The sequence below is a fragment of the Corylus avellana genome, chromosome 9 (assembly GCF_965113065.1).
Source record: "Corylus avellana chromosome 9, dhCorAvel1.hap1.2, whole genome shotgun sequence".
NCBI classification, from domain to species: domain Eukaryota; kingdom Viridiplantae; phylum Streptophyta; class Magnoliopsida; order Fagales; family Betulaceae; genus Corylus; species Corylus avellana.
Window position 1 is genome coordinate 7,963,983 of NC_142498.1, and position 24,802 is coordinate 7,988,784.

At 36.5% G+C, this 24,802-nt stretch overlaps 1 protein-coding gene across 6 annotated transcripts; it reads left to right on the top strand.

Annotated features, from left to right (window-relative positions):
* The first annotated feature begins 1,910 nt into the window (after positions 1–1,910).
* On the top strand, positions 1,911–24,802 carry LOC132190002 (MUS308 and mammalian DNA polymerase-like protein). Of its 6 annotated transcripts, none has more exons than XM_059604865.2 (27): positions 1,911–2,095; positions 2,607–3,052; positions 3,247–3,481; positions 3,582–4,466; positions 6,153–6,217; positions 6,833–6,938; positions 7,045–7,245; positions 7,458–7,658; positions 8,708–8,869; positions 8,953–9,192; positions 9,384–9,596; positions 9,876–10,226; positions 10,376–10,528; positions 11,194–11,415; positions 11,720–11,938; positions 12,093–12,210; positions 14,171–15,360; positions 15,573–15,770; positions 16,275–16,534; positions 19,110–19,299; positions 19,422–19,529; positions 22,115–22,467; positions 22,857–22,965; positions 23,061–23,198; positions 23,409–23,505; positions 23,591–23,765; positions 23,866–24,802. In XM_059604865.2, the coding sequence occupies exons 1-26, from the start codon at positions 2,060–2,062 to the stop codon at positions 23,668–23,670; spliced, it is 6,576 nt and encodes a 2,191-aa protein (XP_059460848.2). In that variant the 5' UTR covers positions 1,911–2,059; the 3' UTR covers positions 23,671–23,765; positions 23,866–24,802. The 6 variants fall into 6 exon arrangements, with proteins under 6 accessions (XP_059460848.2, XP_059460849.2, XP_088366706.1 ...); XM_059604866.2 differs by having other exon boundaries at positions 14,174–15,360; XM_088510580.1 differs by lacking the exon at positions 8,708–8,869.

The window sequence follows — 24,802 nt, forward strand, 5'->3', positions numbered from 1 at the left end:
GGCATTGGACAATTACTAAGATTTGATTGATGTGAGAAAAAAGTAAGAATGTTTGATACGTAAAAGTAAAATAAAGTTTTTTAGTATTTTTTTATTTAAATAATAGTAAGAAATGATTAATGTGATGTAAAAAGTAAGAATGCTAGAGTTGATTTGAGATGAATAGTATGATGACCTTTTTTTGGCCATTGGCAAATATATCTAAAGGGTTGCGTGAGTGATTTTTTTAAAATTAATTTTATAAGTTTTTAATTTTTTTAGTTTTATATATTTTTTTATTAAGAGTGACACGTGTTATCATTTAATTGGTGCTGACATGGCACACTAACAGAATCTGTTAAGTGTTTTGACGAAATTTGAATGTAGGGACTGAATTGTGATTTTGGCATACTCTGAGGATTTTTAAATTATTTTTTATTCATAGGGAATACTTTTTAATTTAGGCCAACTAGGGAGACTGACTTTACATTTATTTCAAAATTTAAAAAATTGGGAAATTATCCTTTCCCCTCATGAACTACTACGTGATGACCATTTCCCCCATCAATCACCAACTTTACGGCCCCGTTTGGTTTGCGGAATAGACCATTGGATTGGACTAGCTAACACTAGGTATAGCTAGTCTTTTGTTTGGTAATACTCTAATCCTGAGAATAGTCTATTCCCATGGGACAGCTAATCCCATACGCACAGGCTTAGCTAAGCCACTAAAAAATGAGTGGCTTAGCTAATCCTTTCCTGTGGGATTAAATTAATTGTGTAAATTGTCAAAAAAAACCCTACTTGTGGGATGAAATTTCGTTCTCTCTCTCTCTCTCTCTCTCTCTCTATATATATATATATATCTTTGTTTTTCTTTTCTTCGTTTCTATATTTCATTCTCCCTTTCTATTTTCTCTATGATTCTTCTGGTACAGTTTTTTTGCAAGTACAAACGATTTTTTTTTTCTCTATGCCGTCTCCCTTCTCTGTACCTTTTCTCAGTTATTTATTTATTTTTTTAATTTTTAATTTTTAATTTCTTTTTATTCGTTGTACATTCTCCAACTATATTTTTTTTTGATTTCAAGATTGAGTTTGATTCTATTTTCTCCAACTATATTTTTTTATATAAATAATTTTGTAGTGTAATTGCAAAAAAAAAAAAAAAAGGCCACATACTTGACATAATTAAGAACAAAAAAGAAAAAGAAATTATAGTAAAGTTGTTTATGTTTTTTTTTTTTTTTAAAAAAGAATGAAAGTCCTTAATAATATAAATTGTAGTTGTATTATAAGGGTATTTTAGGAAATTTGATCACAATATTATTCCATTCACCAACATATTGCATTGTATCAAACGAATGAATATGATTAGCTAGTCTATTCCAGCGTTACAACCAAATAAAAGAATATGAATAGCTAATCTATTCCACACTCTTCTATTTCCAGTAGTAGCTAATCCTTTTCCAATGGACTAGACATTCCGCGAACCAAACGAGGCCATTACGACCCTATCAAACTACCATTTTGTTACCAAAAATCTCCCTCCGTCAGTTAAGGTCGTTAAGTCGGATGGTCAACCCTGTGAACAGTGTTGTAAACAGTACGATTGACCGTCCAACTTAACGGTCTTGACTGACGAAATGAGAGTTTTGGTAACAAAATGGTAGTTTGATGAGGTCGTAATGTAAAGTTGGTAGTTGATAGGGGAAATGGTCATCGTGTAGTAGGTCATGAGAAAAAGGATAATTTCCCTTTAAAAGATTAAGCGATGTTTTCTATTTTTTTAGGAATTTGATTGACATTTTACATAGAAATGCAATATGAATGACCCAAATTGGGCATCAAGAAAATAAAGAAAGGAAAATGGTAACCATTAAAAAATTTTGGAAATTTTCAATCTCCACGTGAGGCCGCCTCTAGAAAAGACACTTTTTCTCTGTGCATCCGGATCGACTTGGCGCTAGCGCATGAGCATTCAAATTGGCTCGTCGACGTCGTATATGAGGCTCCGAGAGCACGCAGCAAAGAGATAGCAGGATTTTGCGGAACGCTCCGAAGCTTTCTGTCTTCGGTCATGGCGTCTGGTTCGCCACGGACGCGCATCGATGAGGTCCATTTCTGATCCGATCTCACTGTTTCAAAACTAGCCTCAACGGTCGTCTTGATGCACATTCTGTATCATCTAATACTTTTTTTTTTTTTCTGGGTTTAATTCGTAGTCGAAGACAACGAGAACGAAGAATAGGTTGTTTTCGAATTAAATGGTTGCATAAATAAATTTGATAAAATTGGAAAGGCTGCGAAATTTCGTCTGGTTGCTGAGAAAACTGTGCGAGAAAGAAACGAATATGGTGTGATTTAATTATGAATGCTTTTCCTTTTCGTTTCCACACTTTCTTACTAACCAAACGGTGTTCCTTTTTGTTTTCCTAGTTTCTTTGTAACCAAAAGCGGCGTAGTACTTCGTGGAAAGAATAAAATTGGAAAAAAAATTCTGGCTTTCAAATTGGGTTTGCTCTAAATTAGTAGTTTAACTACAAATTACGTTATTGAGGTAATGCCCGGTTTAATGTAACTTGTGGGTTGCTGCCCAATTTTGTGGTTGGTGTTACGGTGTGCAGTTCTTTGTTTCGAAGAAAAGGAAACGCATATCACCTGGTCTCAAGTCTGGGAGAAGCAAAATTGCTGTAAAAACTACCGTGGAAGGGTCTCCGAGTGCCAAAGGTACTCTGGACAATTGCTTGGTGACTTCAGATGATGATAAGAACTCGGCTAAGCCATCATATTCAGCTGGTGATTCTGGGCAAGATGCAGTTAAAAGGAAGTTGGCATTGGAGATTAATAATTCTTCCAAAGATGAACTTAAGTGGCCCTCGTTTTCAGAACAACTGGACTCTCAAACTTCTGAAGCAGTTGAAGCGGCTCAGAAGGAAGCATCTTTGGGATTATCTGGTATGGGTGGTGTTGCTGCAAGAGATTTTGTAAAGGGTTGCTCAACTTCTGAACAGGGTGTTGATAACTCAGAGCTCAAAAAGTTTGCTACTGACTTTTTGTCTTTATATTGTAGGTACTGTGCTATGAATTTTGGGAACCATTTTTTGTGTGCATCTTATAGATATCTGGCTTAGCATTTTTTGCCTACTTTAGAATTGTTCTTTCCACTAGTGGCATTTGGGATGAACTAGAAGTTGTGGTGCTGTTCCTTTATTTTCTATTTTTTGTTTTCTGATATTTACATTTCTGATCCTCCAAAATTTGCAGTGACTTTCAATCAAGTACAAATTCACAGTCAGAGCCGAAAGTGAATGACCAAAAGAGAAATCGTAGCCCCTCGTGCCTAGACGGGAAGGATAAAGCATGCAAGATGAGGCATTGCAATACTAACCAATCACATTTAGAAGGTGAAGTTACTGGCTCTAACAAGAAGGATCCAGAGGACATGCAGTCTGGTTTTATTGATAAATCCATGGTATCTGTTTTTAGATCTTCGAGGGAGGTAAGGTCAAGTTTAAACAACTCAGTTATGAATCTTGTAACCAGATTTTGATGGTGCACATAATCTAATATTTATGTCCATTATTGTTTTCCATGGGCAGGTTACTGATGGTAATGGTCCTATTGAGCTTCAACCATGCTTGAAAAAATGCGGCAATACTCCTAAATCATCTGTAAATATGACAGAATTCTGTACACCGGGTTCTTTGGCTGTTAAGGCATGTGTTTGTGAAACCCCCAAGTCAAGGCATGGAAGCTCCATATTTTCACCAGGAGAAGCTTTTTGGAATGAAGCAATTCAACTTGCTGATGGTCTGTGTGTTCCAATGGTTAACTTTTCTGCTCAGGCTACTGAACAAACTAATATTGTGAAGACCCAATTTCATATCATGAATTCATGCAATTTCAGAAATGGAGTCGGTCATAACAAGTCAAAGGAAACATTGGATGAGGGTGAGAATAGAGCCCGACAAATGGAACCAAGTGTGAAGCATACAAAAGATCTGGACAAAGAAGTATCCTTGCTTCCTGTTAAGCATTTGGACTTCTCATGTGAGGACAAAAATCTGGATGAAAGTACCCCACCCTGTCGTGCTGTTGATGATTCAGAATGTGCTACTCATAGAGGTGGCGACCAATCTGAATGTGGTGCTGTAGATCACAAAGGGATAGAAACTAGTAATATATTAATTCGATGTGGGAAAGCTCAGACAGATGAAGAGATACATGTGGTACAGGGGATGACTTCTGTTCTTTCAGTAACCAAGGGGAAAGTGGATATATCGTGTCTAGAAACTGATTGCATGACATCTAATTCACCAGTTAATGAAATCAAGAATTCAATTCTTAAACAGGAATCTGATGAAGCAAGTACCCCTTCAAGTTTTGTGCTGCTTGAAGATCGTTTAGATCTAAACCGTTGGCTTCCATCTGAAATATGCAGTATCTATAGAAAGAGAGGAATTTTGAAATTGTATCCTTGGCAGGTAACTTTAATCTTTTGATGAAGCCATGGCTCTGATTGCTATTAAATAAAATGATTTTGCAATTGATATGAAATTATTTCTGGTTTTAAATGGTTGCTGCAAGTGGTCAACTTGGACGTAACATATGATTAGTTTTTTCTTCTGCCTTGAGCTAATATATGTCTCTTATTGTTGCATCTCTTTTTGTGCTTTTCAATTGATTTTACCATTTATGTGATTTAGTATCATGTTGTAAGTTTAAAGCTATGTAGCAAGGGTACTTCTATATGGGAGCTCATCTTCTGTGTATCAGATATAGACACTTCTTCGATACTCCCCAATACTTATATGATATTTAAAAATTTAAAATTTAAAATTTGGATGAGTATTTGATACTTTTTGGATACTTTTGACACTTATTAGATTCACCTTTAATGTTATGATACATCAATTACCACTCTTATATTAAATAGGTGTTGCAATTGTATGTGAAAACATAAGAAGGATTTATGACCTAGGTTTACACTAGTGTTTGACTTACAAATGCTTGTGTTGTTAAACTTTTATAAGTTGCAACTATAGATCATTTAACAATAGACTACTCCTTTTGTCCCGGTTTACGTATCGTGCTTTCCTTTTTGGAATGTACCAAAAAACATGCCCACTTTCTATAAGTGGAAATTCTTACTTTTTCAATTTGTATTATACCACCAAGCCTTGAGGTCAGGTTATGACTCAAACCATCTTGAGGGAGCGCTTATGAATTCCCCATTTACGGACCTGTATAGGCCCATCCTAATTGGTGCTCCAACGGGTAAAGTACTATTATGGTTACACTTAGGTAGAGATTTCAATCTTTGGTTGCACCCCTTACCCTTTATCCCTAAAAAAAAGTCATACTATTTCAAACTAGCGCATATAAATTGAGACAAAAGAGATTATGGGTATGTTTGTTAATGTGTTTTGGGGGTATTTTTTGTTTTTGGTTTGAAAAGTGTTCTGATTGACATAAAAGTGAATACAGTTTTTTGTGTTTTGATGAGTATTTTGTGTTTTTGGTTGTTTGTTAATGTCTTTGACTTGAATATAGAAAACAAAGTTGTTAGCAAACATGGTCATGTATTTTTTTTTTTGATAAATAATCGACAAATATCATTAAAAGTGTAAGGCACCTTAAGTACACAAGAAGTATACAAAAGGAACACTTAGCAAAAAGAAGCAAAAAGAACAAGGAAAACCCAATCAAAGAAACCCGCAAAAGCCCATAAGGAGAAAACTACAACGAAACTACAAGAAAACCCCCATAAACTGCACACTGTGCAAAGCACAATTCTTCCCCTCAATCAACCCTCTCACAAACCAGGAGCGCAACCTAGGCTTCAACATAACACTGAAAGAACACTCTTGCTTTTACCATGGCTTGAGCAATCACCTCTTGCATCAAAGTTCAAGGAGCATTCCAAATTTCTTAGCTCCCTACTACCTTTCATACCACGTCTAGAAGGAGTAGCCAAAGCTTCATGATGGTGTTCCTCTCCAAGAACATGGCCTATGTATTTCATATTTGCAGTATCCCCGGTTTATATAACCTATTTTTTTCAGTATTGATTGTACTGATGTATATGTATCATATGGGATTAAAATTAGGTACCTGTATCCCTGCTTCCTAGGTTTAAAATATAACCTACATACTTTTCCATTTTTCAGGTTGAGTGCCTTCAGATGGATGGTGTTTTACAGAGAAGAAATCTAGTATATTGTGCATCTACAAGGTATTTTCCCTTGTATTTGGAATTCATCTTAAATTTTCTATCATACAATCCTCTCTTAATACTTGTGGATACCTTTTTTTTTTTTTTTTTTTTTTTTTTGGTTTTTAAATTCTTTTTCTTATTCTTATAGTTCTTCAAACCTATGTGAATAAATCAATATAGATGCAACTCCTTGTATGCCCCACGCAATTAGATATTGAGAAATCACAGCTAGCTAAGAAAGTTTTATGTAGAAATCATTGGTGATTCTCTCTTTTCTGTGTTCTTGATTGGGCCAATAAGCAATTTAAAGCTTCTAGCCATAATTTTTATTTCGTTAACATATACTTGATTATTTCTTAATGCATTTGAGTGTGTTTATGTTACTTTTTTTATGTTATAATTACAATTTTGTTTTTGATTCAAATATACTTTTCACTTCCGATTGCTAGTTTTTTTTTTTTTTTTTTTGTTAAACCTTGTATCATTGGCAGTTTTAATCCATATCTACCAGAAATTTATGCTCTTATTACAAGCTTTTGTTTTTCTTTTTGTGTCTTTGTTTTTTTTTTTAGATTTTTATATTTGGTATACTGAGGATGCATGTGTTGTTTAACATTGCTTCCTCTGCCACAGTGCTGGTAAAAGTTTTGTTGCTGAAATATTAATGTTGCGGCGGGTCATATCTACTGGAAAAATAGCACTACTTGTGCTTCCTTATGTATCAATCTGTACAGAAAAGGTGCTTTACTTTTTTTATTTATTTTTATTGAAATTGAATCAAGCAGATATTAATTACAGTTTCCTTAATTTATATGTATTTCTTGTCTCTGTCCTATTGGGTGCAGGCAGAACATTTGGAGGTTCTTCTTGAACCACTTGGCAAGCATGTTCGTAGTTATTATGGAAACCAAGGTGGTGGAACACTTCCTAAAGATACTTCTGTCGCTGTCTGCACAATAGAGAAGGCGAACTCTTTAATAAACAGATTGCTTGAAGAGGGTCGTCTGTCTGAAATTGGAATTATTGTGATAGATGAACTACACATGGTATTTTAGTCAGAGCTTGTGGTGGGGTTTTTAATTGACAATTTTTTTTTTTTTTTTTTAAAGATGTGTTGCAAGTTTTACTTTATTTTTTATTTTTACTTTATTTTGTCTCCCAAAGGCCTTTTTCCGTTTAGTTTTTCTGTTTTAGGCTTTAGGGTTTTGCTCTTTGATTGAATTACATGGTAGGTTCTCATGCATATATTCATTAACAGGTTGGTGATCCAAGAAGGGGTTATCTTTTGGAACTTATCTTGACAAAGCTTCGCTATGCAGCTGGTGAAGGCAATTCAGAGTCAAGTAGTGGAGAAAGTTCGGGTACGAGCAGTGGTAAGGCTGACCCTGCTCATGGTCTGCAAATTGTTGGAATGAGTGCTACCATGCCAAATGTGGCAGCAGTTGCTGATTGGCTTCAAGTAAGTGGAACTATAAACCATTACTCATATTATAGTCGTTCGCTTTAATCTAAAGATCTGCTAGTGGCCAAAGAGCTCTTGCTCAAATTGCAACCTCCTTCCCTTGTAGAACAGGATGGAGGATGAAGTTGTGGAATCAAGATCCATCTGATGTGTATAGATTACCCCAAAAAAAAAAAAAAAATAGAAAAACAAAAGAGGGAAAGTGTAAAGATCTGCAAGTGCCACCATTCTTACATAAAAAGGGCGTAATGCCTGAGAAGCGTCCCAAATGCCACCTAATTGTGCTTATGTGGACATATCACTAGCCTAATACTGGTCTGGAATACAGAGGCTAAGAGCTAAAAATGGGCAATGATTTAACAATAGGCTTGAAAATTGGTCCATAGAAGCTTGACTAATATGTTACTCATTTCATTAATTATCTTAGTCCTTTTTTGTATAACCATTGTGAGCATTTAGTCCTCTCTCCTTTTCATTTATAGGCTTAAGAGTGATTGACAATTAGCTGAGTGCATAGAAGCTTACTCTAGGGTACTGTGCTTTAAATCGGACTAAAACTTATTAGCATGAGGATGTCAATGTTGTTGATTTTGACTTTCATGAAACCAAGAGTTTGTTTTGTGTGGAAGGAAATTTTGGACGCAAGTGACTCAATTTCTGGACACCTCTATCATCATTACATTTTAGGCTTTACAATGTGTTGGGAAGACCCTGCAGTTGAAAGGTTTTCTTTTAAGGTTTTCAGTTATATGTTGCCTTTAGGTTAAAAAACAGTAGGTGAGAGAAACAAACTGCCATAGGAAGCGTTGATCATGAGGTGTCTATATAGTTTCCAGCTTGCATCTATAGTTCATTTACTTTTGTTGAAATGTTTTTTCCTTCTATTTATATCAATGTTCTTGCTAGTTAAAGGTGATTAAATTATTGTGGCATCTACTTTTTACATCTTGCCTTGGGGAATGATACTAAACATTGCCAAGTAGTTGCTGTAGCATTCTTGTGTGGTTGTTTAACCTAAGATCTATTTTTCCTAACTCTGCATGCAGGCGGCATTATACCAGACAGATTTTCGACCAGTTCCATTAGAAGAATATATTAAAGTTGGTAACACTATTTATAACAAAAAAATGGACATTGTGAGAACAATCTCTAAACAATATGATCTTGGTGGTAAAGATCCAGATCATATTGTCGAACTATGTAATGAGGTAGGGACCTCTTATGATGCAAGGCTGTTTTTGGGTATTATCCTTGAATTTGAACAATTATAAGCCAAGGGAATGTATTTCAGGTTGTTCAAGAGGGTCATTCAGTGTTGATATTTTGCTCTAGTCGAAAAGGGTGTGAATCAACTGCAAGGCATGTTTCAAAGTTCCTCAGAAGATTTTCTGTTAATGTTCATAATGATGAAAGTGAGTTCGTTGATATTACTTCAGCTATTGACGCCTTGCGAAGGTGTCCTGCTGGACTGGATCCTATATTAGAAGAAACTGTGCCTTCTGGTGTTGCCTATCACCATGCTGGCCTCACGGTATTTATTTGTTTCTTTATTTATCTATCTTGTTGGGGTTATTTATTTCATTTTCCCGTGGTTTGTTCTTGCTTGCTTTCTTAATCTTTTGATTGTCTTGAAGTATTTTCTATTGTTGACTTATTGACTGTTGATACTTGTGAGACTTCCTTACTTCTAAAAGTTTGGCTGTTCATTTATTTTTTCTGTAGGTTGAGGAAAGAGAGATTGTTGAAACCTGCTATCGCAGGGGCCTTGTACGTGTCTTAACTGCTACATCTACCTTAGCCGCTGGGGTTAACCTGCCAGCTAGAAGGGTTATTTTTCGACAACCCAGGATTGGTCGTGATTTTATTGATGGAACAAGGTACAGACAGATGGCTGGTCGGGCTGGTCGGACTGGAATAGATACACAAGGGGAAAGTGTACGTTTAGTTACTTAGTTCCTTTTTTTATTTTTTTATAATTTTAGTCAGGGTACCTCTTATATCCGTGTCTTCTGGGATGATTGCTAATTGATCATGTTATTTTTAGTTTTTAATGTCAAATTAATGCTTTTTATTATCTTTATTTCCTATTATATATAAAATCTCTCTCTCTCTCTAGTTTTTTATATTTTATGTTTGGTGTATTTCATTGAGGAAATAAGTCACTGCTATTATATTAATTTGTTGATTTTTTTCATAATTATTTTACCTAACCAGGTATTAATTTGCAAACCGGAAGAGATCAAAAGAATTATGGGCCTTCTTAATGAAAGCTGTCCACCTTTGCATTCTTGTCTATCTGAAGATATTAATGGAATGACTCATGCTATTTTAGAAGTTGTGGCTGGCGGAATTGTCCAAACTACTGGTGATATTAATCGATATGTTAGGTGTACTCTTCTGAATTCCACCAAACCATTTCAAGATGTGGTGAAATCAGCCCAGGAATCTCTTCGATGGTTGTGCCACGGAAAATTTCTCGAATGGAATGAAGATACTAAGTTATACAGTAGCACACCATTTGGACGTGCAGCTTTTGGCAGTTCTCTCAGCCCAGAAGAATCACTTGTAAAAGATTGCACCTTCTATTTTTATTATAATATATTCAATTTCCTAACCTGTTGTTTTACTGTGCAAGACGTAAGCAATCTTGGTTTGAGTAGTTGAAAAACAATTTGTTGTTGAGATTGACTATAAACTTTTGTTTGGTTTCCCAGATTGTTTTGGATGATCTTTCAAGGGCAAGAGAAGGATTTGTGCTTGCATCTGATTTGCATTTAGTTTATCTAGTAACACCAATTAACGTTGATGTTGAGCCAGATTGGGAACTGTACTACGAAAGGTTCATGGAATTACCTGCTCTTGACCAGGTAACTCTGCTTAATATAGTGGCTTCTGTGATTCCAAATGAGCATTATTAACCACTCTTTCTTGCTTTATCTTTGGATCTTCTGCTTCTTATTGAATACTGCCTTCTGCAATTCTGAATGAGTACTTCATTATGAACCAACCTTTTGTGGTTAATATTTTGGAATATTATTAGAGATTGTTTGGAGTTCCATTGGTTGCTTTGTGAGAGAAGGGATGCTTCCTAACATCTCTTGGGGGCAAGGCTCGAGTTCTACTATGATTTTGTTTTATGCTTCCATTTTTAGCATTATAGAAAGCTGACCTCAAGGGCCGATTGGCGTCATGAATGCCATTAGGATTTTGAAACTCTGATCTTTTTAAATGAATTTCTCTTGGCACATTAAAAAAATTGTTGATATTTTTAGGAGCAGTTGTAGATTTACCAAATGGTAGAAATAAATATGAAGTAGGTTTCTTTCTTCATTAATTCATGTTCATGTTTGTACCTCATTGATATTGAAATTGAACTAATAACTTTTACTAAATTTTAATGTGATTTATTCCCTACCTATAATTTTCATTTTTTCATTCAAAAGTTATAATTAATAATCATGTGTATGCAGTTCTCTGTGGATCTTAATATTTTGAATCAATTTCTTTCCTTTCCCTAATGCGTAAAATGCAGTCAGTTGGCAACCGAGTTGGAGTAGTAGAACCGTTTCTGATGCGCATGGCACATGGAGCACCTATGCGCGCTTCAAACCAGTCAAGGGACAATATGAAGGGGTTGCATGGCAAATGTGAAAACCGACTTGGGATCAGAAACAGTACTATGCTGTCAGATGATCAAAAACTTCGAGTGTGTAAACGTTTCAATGTTGCACTCATCTTATCAAGACTAGTGCAGGTGTCTTTCTAATATATTTCTTAATTTTGCTCAATCTTTGTACATAACCAACCACAATATTATGTATTGCATGCTTTTTTATTTATTGAATATCCTCAATGTGAATGAGACTTGGGGTAACTTGCAATCCTATCTTCTGGTCTATCTTCCCAGCTTTTATATGGATTGCGTGTCTATTGGTTTCACCACCTAGATATGACTCCAATTCCTCTTTATAAGGGGGCTTTGTTCATACATGATTTGTTTTTGTTTTTTTTTTTTGCGTTCCCTACCTTGCTTACATTTTCTCAAATCCGGGATGAAGGAAGTTCCTGTGGCTGAGGTTTGTGAAGCTTTTAAAGTGGCTAGAGGAATGGTTCAAGCCTTGCAAGAGAATGCTGGAAGGTTTGCATCTATGGTTTCTGTGTTCTGTGAAAGGCTTGGGTGGCATGATCTCGAAGGTTTAGTTGCCAAATTCCAAAATCGCGTTTCATTCGGAGTGAGAGCAGAAATTGTAGAGCTTACTACTATTCCATATGTTAAGGTACTTCTATTAGTGAATGTCGTTCCGTTGATGTCTTGAGGAGAACCTCACCAGTGGCTTCTGTAATAATCTGGGATGGGTTGTTTCCTTTATTTGGCCTCTGGAGCTTTCTGTAAGTAATGAAGGATTGACTGTTTCTATCATTTGACTTTAGGGTTCTCGAGCAAGAGCACTCTACAAAGCTGGCTTGCGTACACCTCTCGCAATTGCAGAAGCTTCCGTTCCTGAAATTGTCAAAGCTCTTTTTGAATCTTCTTCATGGGCTGGACAAGGTGATACTTCAGAGATTTTTCGTATATGACTTTGGTTAATATTTATAATTACAAGTGATGCATGAGAATATCTTTGTTCTCTCCTGAATTTCAATCAGCCACAAACAAATTCCCATATAAAAAAAGTTTTACAACCTATTTAAGTACTCACAAATCCTTTGTAGACTCAAAACTGTAAAAAAGGTTACTTTCATGATTATTGTCAGCCTTTTTCACATGTCGAAAGCAAGTATAATCTTGGTATTCTACCATGACAACGGTCTTACATGCTGTTGCACTTTTAAGTCTTTCTTTGAAGGAATAGATGATTTAGACTCCCCACATTTCTTACACAAACAGCACCACTAGACCACAATAATGTTCCTTTTCCATAAATTATCCAAAGCTCAGATTTTCTCTAATGCTAAAGTCCACACAAAGAACACCATTCTCGAGGCTCCAAGGAATGTAATAAGTAAAAAGACGGTACGCAAGATTTTTGTTGACGAATTTTTGAAGAACTCGTCAAAAGAAAAACACTCCAGGAGCAATCAGCCACAAACAAATTCCCATATAAAAAAAGTTTTACAACCTATTTAAGTACTCACAAATCCTTTGTAGACTCAAAGCTTGGCATGTAATCCCACAAGTGACACACTTGATCTCCGCTCCAAAGTGGCTCCAGAACTTTGGCTTTCTTCTATAGTGACCTTCCATGAACAAACTCATTCAATCTTCGAAACTCCAGCTCATATGAACTCACTTGCCAAACCCCAACTATTAGAAGAGGATTTAAAATTTTATTGTGGTTTGGGAACAAGGAGAGAAGCAAGAATGAAAGTTTAGGCTCAAGAAGAAAATAAGCTTTCTCTTTAGAGTTTCAAGATTACCTCTCCTTACCTCAAAAGTTGTGCAATACTTGTTTATTTGGGTAGGGCAACATATGGTCATTAAATAGGGAATCCAATTTAAAAAGAATTCAATTTTTGTAAACTTGCTTGAGCGGCTGACACGTGATGGTCGAGCAAAGATTCTGTTTTTGTCTGGTGTAACCTCTGAACTTGCACAGTCGAGTGTGACTCGAGTGAGTCTTCATAATGTGCAAGTCTGAACCCAATTTTGAATCGGACTAAACTCTAACTCAACCACTATTCAATTAAATCCCAATTGACCCATATTTTGACACTTGGATTTGCCAATTCGAATACAAAACCTAACAAGGTCAACATTTGCGAAAATGTTTTTTATGGGTCCACTTAAGAAAATTATTGGAATGGGTTGTGTTTTCAAAGAAACGAATACTAAATATGCTTATTATGAAAAAAAAAATAAAAAAAAGAGAGCGCTTGAGTGGCCACCCTCAGTGGAGGATGCCACCCCTATCCGGCTGGGGTGGCCGAGTAGCCACCCCTCTCCTCCATTGGGGGTGGCTTTGCGACTACCTCTCTCTCTCTCTCTCTCTCTCTCTCATAATTTAGAAATAATAAGTTAGTCCATTCACCTGAAAAATTGAGCACTTGTTTTCTCAAAATATTCCTATGAAAAGGTGTGAAGAGATTTCTAAAAAGTGTGTCGTGTTTTGTTTTTTGAAAATGTGTTTTGTGTTTTGAAAAGTGAATTGCTTGTTAAATGGTTTTTAGAGAAGTGTGTTTTTAGGTTTGAAAAGAGAAAAGACTTTTTGAAACTGTTTCCAAACATAGCCATAAATGCTCTCTGTGTTTTTGGCTCCACAGCTGTTTGTACTATAGTTGTTTCTGTTCCCAGTATGATTAAATATTTTCAAGTAGATGCCTTTTGTAATGCATGGGTTATTAGTGCTGGTAGATTTTATGCTTTATGAGACTGCATGCTGTTATCCTTCATTTCCTGCTTCCAGTTAAGTTTGTTCTCATGTAATTGATCTTCGGTTGAAAATTATAATGCATTTATTACTGGTTTTTCATATCTTTTAATACTGGCAAGTGTGCAATATAACTGTTAGAAGGTTCGGCACAAAGACGCGTACAACTTGGAGTGGCCAAGAAGATAAAGAGTGGTGCACGCAAAATTGTTCTTGATAAAGCTGAAGAAGCAACGATTGTTGCCTTCTCAGCTTTTAAATCACTTGGATTCGATGTTCCACACTTTTCTCAACCCATACTGTCAACTGCCACTGGTGATCACGTCAGGAAAGGAGCTGCAACTATATCTTTTGGAGATGGCACTAGTAGTAGCTTTGTTAATGTAGAGCACGTGACGCCTGCTTCTACTAACCCATCCACTGATGAAAATGAGAGTTCTGATAAGGTTGCTTCAGAAAGTGAGGGAGAGAAGTTTATGAGAACACCAGATATGGTTTTAGTGGCTCCAGCAGAAGTAAACTCAACAACTGCAATGTACTGTAACTTTGGTGCTGTAAGTTCTGGGGTACTAGTTGAAGGGTCTGTAACCAGTAGTGCTGAGCTGAATGCTACTGTTGCTAATGCCAAAAGTGCAGATATGACTTGCACTATTCAGTTACAAAGACCTGGTGACGGAATTGGGTATCTTGATTGTGGAGTGCAGGAACCACACAACAGGCAAAATTTGTGTGTTGTCAATAAGGAAAGTGCTTGTGCGAAAGGCCCTATCAATGCAATTCATACGCCTGGCGGATTTGATTCCTTCTTGGACCTCTGGGAGACTGCACCGGAATTCTATTTTGATGTCCATTACAACAAACGATTGGAAGTAAACGCTGTTGCCCCCTTTGAAATACACGGCATGGCCATTTGTTGGGAAAGTTCTCCTGTCTACTATGTCAATCTTCCCAAGGATCTACTGTGGTCTGACAACAGAAGAGATGATTACTTGTCCTTGTGTACATCTGGTGATAAGAGTACTTCACCTCATGAGCATTGGCTGGAGATAGTTCGAAAAAGATGGAATAGGATTGGTAAAATGCTAGGGAAAAGAAATGTTAGAAAATTTACTTGGAACCTAAAAGTTCAGATTCAGGTTCTTAAAAGTCCTGCAGTTTCAGTTAAGAAATTTGGTTTAGATCTTGCTGGGAAAAATTTAGGTCTTGAACTCATAGACAACTCATACTCACTGTTGTCTCCAGTTCATATAAAAGATGGAATTGACATGTGCATTGTGGCATGGATTCTTTGGCCTGATGAGGAGAGAAGCTCTAACCCAAACCTGGAGAAGGTAATTAGGAGAATCTTATTGACCAGTTTGGTGTTAATATCTAGCATGTGTAGTGTGTTTTTGAAACAGATGGGGTTTTTAATTATTACAATGCTGAAAATTATGGCAAAATGACTTCTAAAGTTTTTGAAATCTTGTCATTTAGTTAATAGTATTATGGTGTTCTGCATTTCTCAAACTGCCTTATGATGCTATACTAATGCTTAAAATAGGAAGTTAAGAAACGGTTATCCAGCGAGGCTGCGGCAACTGCTAATCAGAGTGGCAGGTGGAAGAATCAGATGCGAAGAGCTGCACATAACGGGTGCTGCCGCCGGGTTGCACAAACACGAGCCTTATGTTCTGTACTCTGGAAGTTGCTTATTTCTGAAGAGCTTATTGAAGCCCTTATGAATATAGAAATCCCATTGGTAAGTTATCTTACGCTCTCTACGATAAAATTCTAGAGTTGTATGATCTGGGGCATTCAGACTTTCTGATGGCTCCATCTTATGTATACATGGAAATGGAGGGGATAATGAGAAAAATTTTGGAGCATGTCAATAGCGCCATTCCTCTTTTTCTTCCTTCTTTATATTTTCAATCTATTTTTTTCTTCCTTGATGAATCTCTTGAGCATGACTTCTCTTCTTCCCCTTTTTCCATTTATTTTTTGGCCTTTTTAAAATCTCTTAAGCATGGCTTCTCTTTTGGTCGTGTTCTTCTTTCCCTTTAATATATATTTGTTTGATTCTTTTTCAGCCCTGACAAATATCTTAAGTGTGAAAACCTGCCTTGGCCATGTAGGGTTTGGGATTCAGAAGAAAGTCCCTGTTCTTCCAAACCATTGACCCAATATTTAGAAATGATGCACTTTTCAACTGGTTGGATGCTTAAAGCATTTTAAAATTCATATGCTTGTATATATGTGTTAGGTTAATGTTCTTGCCGACATGGAGCTTTGGGGAATAGGTGTCGACATGGAAGGATGCCTTCAGGCACGTAATGTGTTGGGGAAAAAGCTTAGACATCTTGAGAAGGAAGCTCATAAGCTGGCTGGCATGACATTTTCATTATATACGGCAGCAGATATTGCAAATGTGCTGTATGGACACTTGAAGCTGCCCATACCAGAGGGGTATGACAAGGGAAAGCAACATCCAAGTACTGACAAGCATTGCTTGGATATATTAAGGTATTGAGAGAGATTTCTTGTGCTTGTTATAGATCATTACTCATCTTAAAGTGAATTCATATGCTTGTTGGATCATTCAATATTTTATGCTCCCTCGATCTTGTATACTGATCAACACAAAAATGGTAAAAAGAGCCTCCATCTTATAGAGATTTTCCTCTTGGAAGAAGAAAACATTTTAAGGAGATAGTTTTTACTTCACATTTCCAATATTACACTTTTGTTTCTTTCGAATTGTTGAATTAAAGTGATTCCTAAAACAGTGAAAGTGGCCCTTTTGCGTAGCGTGGTAATTTCGATAATTGATTTTTTTGAAATGGAGAAACATTATGGGACTACCCAAAAATGGGAAGTAAAATCTATATAGGGTGGAGGCTGTATACCAAGTAACTATTTGAAGTCTCTGCGGCAAAGTTCATGTTTACTTGTGATAGTGTAAGTTAACTTTTCTGATGAGCAGTCTTTCACGTGTCAATGTGTATTTGGAAAATGCTTACATCAGCTATACTAAACAACCACGTCATTGTTCGTAATGATGCGTATGAATTTTAATTGTACATGTTTTATTATTATTTAGGATATACATGATTTGAATTCCTAGTGGTCCAGATCTTCCACCCTATGTTATAATCTTTTGGTAAAGTAGGGTATCTTCCTAAGGCCACGGTATCTCCAGAATGGCATGGTATCTTGAGAAGGCCACAAGCTTGAAGTTATTAATACAGTAGACTTTTTGGTCAATTGTTTGCCTTAAAATATGCTTGAGTATTACTCTGTTGAAGCGGTTTCTAGGAACAGCAGGTATAGCTGCATTTTTCAAGGAAGTCAAATTCATTAGATTTCTGTAAAAACCTTTTTTCTTGACAATTTCCCTGGAATATGTGCAATTATTTTGGGCATGTATATTGTTTCTCTTCCTTCAATTAAAAATAAGAAAGTTTTTCCTTATGTTGCAAAGTTTGGTTTTGCAAGGATAGTAAAGAAAACTAACAGCAATTATCAGATTGTAAATTATTAGTTGAAGGAAAAGATTTGTAAAACAGTTACGGCTATGCTATGCTGTATAAAAAATGTTACGGAATAAAGCAACAACAGACTCAAAAGTTAGATGTAGCAAAATTGGGGAGGTTGAGACAGTTGAGTGTTAATATCATTGAAAGTGAGAGAAGTGAATGTGTCCTATAAATGATAGATGTGGCAGCAAACAATAAGAGGGAATGCTTTCTAAGATGTTTTCCATGTGCAAGGAATAACTTTCAGTACAACAATACTGTGTATTGAGGATAACTTCTATAAGGAGCTGATGTAAAGTAGCTCCTTTGTGCCCACCAAAAGGAATCTGCCACATATGATTATTGCACCAAATCAAATAAGCGCCAAAACGCTAGATTATATAGGTTTTATCATTTTTTTTTCTAAGATTGTGCAGGGGGCTGGGTGGCCGCAACCAACCCAGTCCATCTGGGCGTGGCTGCGCGACCACCTCCGCCATTTGGGGTGGCTCACTGGCTAACCCAGCCCCTCTACACAATCTTAAAAAAAAAAAAAAAAAAAAATTGAAAAAAACCTATATGAATCTAGTGTTTTGGTGCTTATTTGATTTGGTGCAATAATCCTATGTGGCAGATTCCTATTGGTAGGCACAAAGGAGTTGGTTTACACCAGCTCCTTATAGAAGTTATCCTCCTGAGTATTTCATTGAGTGGAAGGCATCCAAAAGTCAAAGAGGAAATTTGAAAAGAGTGCAGGTTGTAGCTGAGAAACGATATGATTGCCTAGGAGACAAAAACTCATATGGTTAGCCCCAAGTCCTTGGGATGAAGACTTTGTTAAAGTTAGATTTAGGTCATAGAAGTCCAAGTCCTTTAGTCCTTCCTCATGGTTGGTCCAACAAGCACGGATAATTGTTGAAACTAATATCTTCCCTAAAGATTTTAATTCTTAAATGGATTAGGTTGCAGTGCAGTTGTTGAAGTTGTATTATCTTCTTTTAAGTCTTTCAAACTTTTTGCTGCTTTATATAATGCATTGCTGTGCTTGTTGATGTGGAAAAGGTTATGGCTGATGTAAAGAAAAAAAAAAAATTACCAGTGAATATATCATTCAGGTTTGTGTGTTCAGGTGCATGCTCATTATGCCAGTTAATGCCTTTTGCTTTTAAGTTAGCCCACAATGTTTATGGAAGCAATCCCTCGAATCCCCTCCACCTCTCCCCCTCCTTTCCATTTGTATTAAAAGCGGAAAAGACCCTTCCTCTTCCTAGTTTCCCCCTATGTATTGCTTAGAAAAACAAAAGCAAGTCCATTTGATAGCTGGCTTTAAAGTAATTTTTTTCCTTGTCCGATAATTTTCGCATTCTAAGATGGAGTAGATATAACTGAGAAAGCACATACCGGAGCCTTATGATCTACAATATATGGTTTTTTTGGATTCTATAATTACCACTCTGCCTGCAAGTCATAAACCTCTTTATTTCTGTATATTGTTGTGTGCATTGCATTCTGCATAGTTTTTCCTCGGTCATTCTCATATTTTCCAAGCTACTGCATACTAACTGTATTTGGTTTCATTTCAGGCATGAGCATCCTATTATTCCAGTCATTAAAGAACACCGTACATTGGCAAAGCTCCTGAACTGCACGTTGGGATCAATTTGTTCACTGGCTAGGCTATCAATGCGGACACAGAAGTACACACTTCATGGTCATTGGCTCCAAACGTCAACGGCAACTGGTCGGCTTTCAATGGAGGAACCTAATCTTCAGGTTTGATTTCTTCTCTTGTCATATTTATCTTTTTTCATGCTAAAGTTGAATTCAAATATTAGTGTAATGAACTATTATTATTATCTATTATTTTCGTCATCATTATTTTTTGAGTTATGCAGTGTGTTGAGCATGAGGTTGACTTCAAAATGAACAAGGACAAAAACTGTGGTGATGCTAATGCTGATCATTACAAAATTAATGCTCGTGATTTCTTTGTTCCTACACAGGTATAAGCATTTATGATTGGATACATACCAAAATGCTCCTCAAATAATTTATTTTTGATAAGTAACTCAAATAAATTTTGGATTGAATAAGCCAAAGAGTGTTTCTGTAATTGATAACCTGGAAACAAATCCTTCACCAAAGAGCCTGATCATTAGCTTCTTATCCAGAGCCATGAAAATGATGATGCAAGCTGGACAAAAGTGCACCATTATCACCTTCTCTCGCTCGCTCTCTCTCTGTTTTTTTTTCCTTCCCACTGTGGCTCTCTACCTGGGAGAGTAAGCTAGACTTCCCTTATTGCCTGTACTATAGCGACCAAGCTTTTTTGCCAAGGGATAGTGTAGAAAAGCAAGATTTGTGTTTGTCGTTGAATTTGGAATCTAGTTGATCTTTCCGTTACACAATATATTGATGACCATTGCTTTGTAGGAATTTCCTAAACCAGGATTTCTTTAATTTATCTGAGTCATTTATGTTTTCCTTTAATGATTCCACCCAATATATGGAAGAGACAGAGGTTGATAGCATTTTTGATTTTTTTTTTCCTTTTTAGTAACTATAGGATGAAGATTAGTGCCTAAGGCATAAATTCACCAAAGTTCCATCCAGTTTCTCCGTGAATGAGACTGAAACATTTAGCTGAAGTTGCATTTCCAAAAGCAAGCAGCTTAAGTGAGGCTGTAAGAGGGGGAGGGAAGGTAGTGTTAGCCTGGGAGCTTAGGTGAGGAAGGAAGGGACATTATAGCATGAAGGATTTGTCTTTTTATTTTTTTATTTATTTTTTCTATTTGTTTTTATTATTTGTTTTTAATTTTTTAATTTTTACTGTATTGGAAGTTGCTTTATTGTATACATTATTGCAGCTGAGTTGAAGTTGGAGCTTATAGCATGAAGGATATTTCCTTTGGGCTTTTCAGATGCATATGTTTTTGTGGTTCATATTAGGGCAACTATTATTTTGGGGATCTTTTTATTTATTTTTATTGTACAGTAAATTGCTCTACTGTATGCATTACAACTTAGATCACTAGCAATAGATACCCTAAAGCCTCATTTTTTTACTATATATAGGGAAAACCTAAAAAAAAAAAAAAAACCACAAATAGCAACATGCAGCAGATACCCTATAGCTTTTCTAAACCATTGGGTAGCACTGTAGCTATCCAATACTTTATTACATTTGATAAAAAATCGTTCTCTCTCTTCTCATACCTCCCTACACATGCAATCCCTTATTCTCTTTCGTTCAAGCAGATTCCCCCTTCCCCCTTTCCCCTTCCCATTTGGTGGAAAAAAAAGATTGCCTGAGGTGGAGTCACTGGAGGTGGAGCGGCCGGGGGAGAAGTTACAGGAGGAGGTGAGGCAGGAGGCGGAGAGCTGAGTGGCAATTGAGAGCAGCGAGGATGATAAGAGATTGGGGCTGGGAGTTGTGCGATCAGGGAGGAGGTAGTTGGGGTTCTGCGGTTGCCGGCCTTAGCGCGGCTGCTCGACCATTGCACGGGATGCCCGTCAGGTCATGGTGAATTTCTACATAGAGAGAGATAGAGATACAGGAAGAAAGAGTGAGGGAGGAGGTTTTGGTGATGGTGTGGGGCGGTGGCTACCGCGACTACCATGGGTGGCCTTTGTTGGCCGTCTTGGACGGTCGTGTGGCACCTAGTGGTTTGGCTGTAAGTGACCCAAAACTCATGTTGGGTTATTGAATGATTTTTATTTGGTGTTGATTTGGATTTGTTGGAGTCTTTGAATTTGGTTTTTGGATCTTTTGATTCGGCTGTAGCTTCGGTTGATGGTTGTGGGTGTTTTTGTTTGGAATGGAGTGGTGTTCAGATGAGAAGAATAAGAATGATATATATATATATATATATATATATATATATATATATATATAATGAAAAAGTATAGAAATAATATTTGTGTATTTGAATAGGAAGCAAAACGTAGTTTAGTTTCCTAAATTTAAGAAAAATTAAAGGGAAGCTGTTGTTAGAACGTTTCCTAAATTTAAGAAAAATTAAAGGGAAGCTGTTGTTAGAACATCTAGTCATTGGCTTTAGCAGGGGATGTCCTTGGTAGTCTTTCTGATGGCATGCATGGCTCAAGTGGCATTAAATGTCACTTGCTACTGTGCTAGAAGGAATATGGCACCCCCACATTTATTGGTTCCGATATGGTTCTTCTAGAAATATGGCTGACAACATTGGGATTGGGATTTGACTCATACGGTGCTTCGGGGGCTTACCGATTTTCCCACAGTCGTGGAGTTGACATTATAGAGCCTATTTGGATCTTAGGTGATTAGGGAGAGGACCATTATTGCATGAAGGGTTTGTCCTTTAGAATTTTCGGACACATTTGATTTTGCAGGTTTTAGAAATGAAACAGTTATTTATGGGGAATTTTTTGTTTCTATTTATTTACTTTTACTCTATTGGAAGTTGCTCTATAGTATACATTATTTTCTCTATTTGTTTTCGGGTTGGAGAAAGCGATTTTTTTTTTTTTTTTGTTGGAGTGGAGGGGATTTCTAACTGCTAAAGTCAATGTTATATTCTGGTTGAGTCAATTCCTAATTTTATTGCAGGACAACTGGTTATTGTTAGCAGCCGATTATTCTCAAATAGAGCTGAGGCTGATGGCACATTTTTCTAAAGACTCCTCATTAATTAAACTTCTCAGTACGCGTCATGGTGATGTTTTTACTATGATAGCTGCAAGATGGACTGGGAAACCAGATGATTGTGTTGACTCGAATGAACGAGACCAGACCAAGAGGCTAGTGTATGGCATTCTTTATGGAATGGGTGCAAACACCCTTGCAGAACAACTACGTTGCAGCTCGGATGAAGCCGCAGAAAAAATCCGAAGCTTCAAAAGCTCTTTTCCTGGTGTTGCTTCTTGGCTGCATGAAGCCATTGCATCTTGCCGTCAGAAAGGGTGAGGATATTTTATAGTTATCTTCTTGAACATTGTCATTTACCACTCTCTCTCAAAAATGGATAGATGTCATGCAAGCAATGGAGTGTGGGAATTTAGAAGTCTCTTTTTTTGTTTTTCACTTAGGGACTATCCAATCTCTTATTCTCTCTTGAGATCTTTTTGTTCACTACTCTTTTCCTTCTTTTAAATCAATGATTTTGAAAGGATCAAAAGGATCGATACCTTATTTTAATCTCTTATTTATCAAACAGTAACAAAGGTTCTTTTGTTTATCATTTGCCTTGTAGCTGACATAACTGTTTTGTCTAATGGTGCACTTTTTTCAAAATTATCATTCTTTTTGCATTACAGAAGCTGTTACTCATCTAAGTCCACTTGTGATCTAGATATGTAGAAACCCTCAAGGGAAGAAAGCGTTTTTTGTCAAAAATTAAATTTGGGAACAGTAAGGAAAGATCAAAAGCCCAGAGACAAGCTGTGAATTCTATTTGTCAGGTAAAACTCTTTTCCTTTGTGATGAGGGTGGGTATGGTTGTTCAAATGTAGCATAGAGTTCCAATATTAATGTATTGATATTTGCTCTTTTATAGGGATCTGCTGCTGACATTATTAAGATTGCAATGATAAATATTTACTCTGTGATTGTCGAAGGAGTTGATAGGCCAGATTGTAGTTCACTTGTGACAAAATTTCAAATGCTCAAAGGTCGCTGCCGAATCATATTGCAGGTCACTTGGGAAAACTGCTTATTTTTTCATTCTCCAATTTTTTTTATTCTTTCATCCTTTCAAGCTCAAATGCCATAATTTATGAATACTTAAATAAAAAATAAATATGGAAGTTTATCCTTTGAGCTTTGTTAATGTAGTGGGCTTTTTCTCTTATGGTGCAATATGTGTTGCGTGAAAATTGATGGATGCTCTGTGATTGTTATCCAGGTACATGATGAATTAGTACTGGAAGTTGATCCTTCCTTGATAAAGGAAGCTGCATTATTGTTGCAAATGAGCATGGAAAATGCAGCCTTGCTTCTTGGTATATGTTTAGTATTTATAGTTCACATTCTTTATATTCTGAGAGTTTGCACTTTCTGTATTTTATCTCATTATTTGTTTTTCAGTTCCTTTGCATGTCAAACTGAAAGTGGGAAAAACGTGGGGTTCTTTGGAACCTTTCCAAGCTATTGGGCCTGAATCGTAAATTAGTGGGGAGTTGTTTTATTCTAGGCAAAGGAAAAAAAGAAGTGTTCCATGATACTGAACAGTGATGATAGATGGAAGTTTAAAGCAGTCTATGTAAGTTTTGATTACTGAGTTAACTGCCAAACTGTACTTAAAATTATGTAGCGACGCGTTATGCCCTCAGATGTTCTGATGTCAAATTGAACTTTTTCAGGGAAGCAGTCTTATCTGTTCAGCTTATGCAATGCATTCCATGTGGAAGCGGAGTTAGGATTGCATCAATTGAGTTAACAATTTTGCAATTATTATTGCCTTTGGTCGAAGATTTGCTTTGAAAGAAGAAATTTGAGAGGCTTGACCGTCACTTGTCCCTAGTAGACAGGCTAATGAGCCCATTCTCTCATTAAATACTGCATCAGTTAGTGCATTTCTACAATGGCATCCATAAATTACCTTTATTTGCTATGGAAATCTGCATCTAGAAATACTGCAGAGGCAAAATGGGTGTCAGGGAGTTAAGGGACCCCATTCCAACTCAAACGAGGGCTAGGCAAAACATTAAAGATAATTTGAATCCCTTTTACCTGTGGGAAGGCAGAGGTTGATTCCTTGGATGGCAACAAAAGATCATTTGCTTACTGGGGAGATTTGGGATATATAGCTACCCATATGTCTTTTGTTCTTTGTTCACAATCACGTGGAGCTCTTAAGGCATCTTCTCTTTCTCTTGGATTGCTCATAGTCTGTAAATATTTGGAGCCAAATCCTCTGCATAAAATGGCTGGTGAGAACTGAGAAGGATTGTTGGCAGTTGGATTCAGCTGTGAGACACATATTAGAGGTAATCTGCCCTCATTATTCACAGGAGTTTTTGATTTTCCTGGCAATCGAGGCTTGTAAGCATCGGCAAAAAGTTTTGTATTGTTTCTGTTGAATGAGTTATTTTCAGAACGGCTGTATTTTTCATTCTCTGTTTTGCTAACAAAACTTCTAATGTCTCTGGGTGCAAACATTTGCTGTTCATCTAAACGGGCTTTAAAGATGTATTCTCTGGGTACAAAACTGCTAAGCTTACAAAATATTTTAGAAGAAAAATTCTTCTAAGTGATGTGGCACGACATAATCGAGAAGGAGATGAATTCAAATTTTGA

Bases quoted from the DNA above. Each gene is read 5' to 3' on its own strand.
- LOC132190002 (XM_059604865.2), top strand. From the start codon at position 2,060: ATGGCGTCTGGTTCGCCACGGACGCGCATCGATGAG. The intron at 3,482-3,581 runs GTAAGGTCAAGT...TTCCATGGGCAG, and splicing joins TTTTTAGATCTTCGAGGGAG to GTTACTGATGGTAATGGTCC. The intron at 7,659-8,707 runs GTAAGTGGAACT...CTCTGCATGCAG, and splicing joins CAGTTGCTGATTGGCTTCAA to GCGGCATTATACCAGACAGA.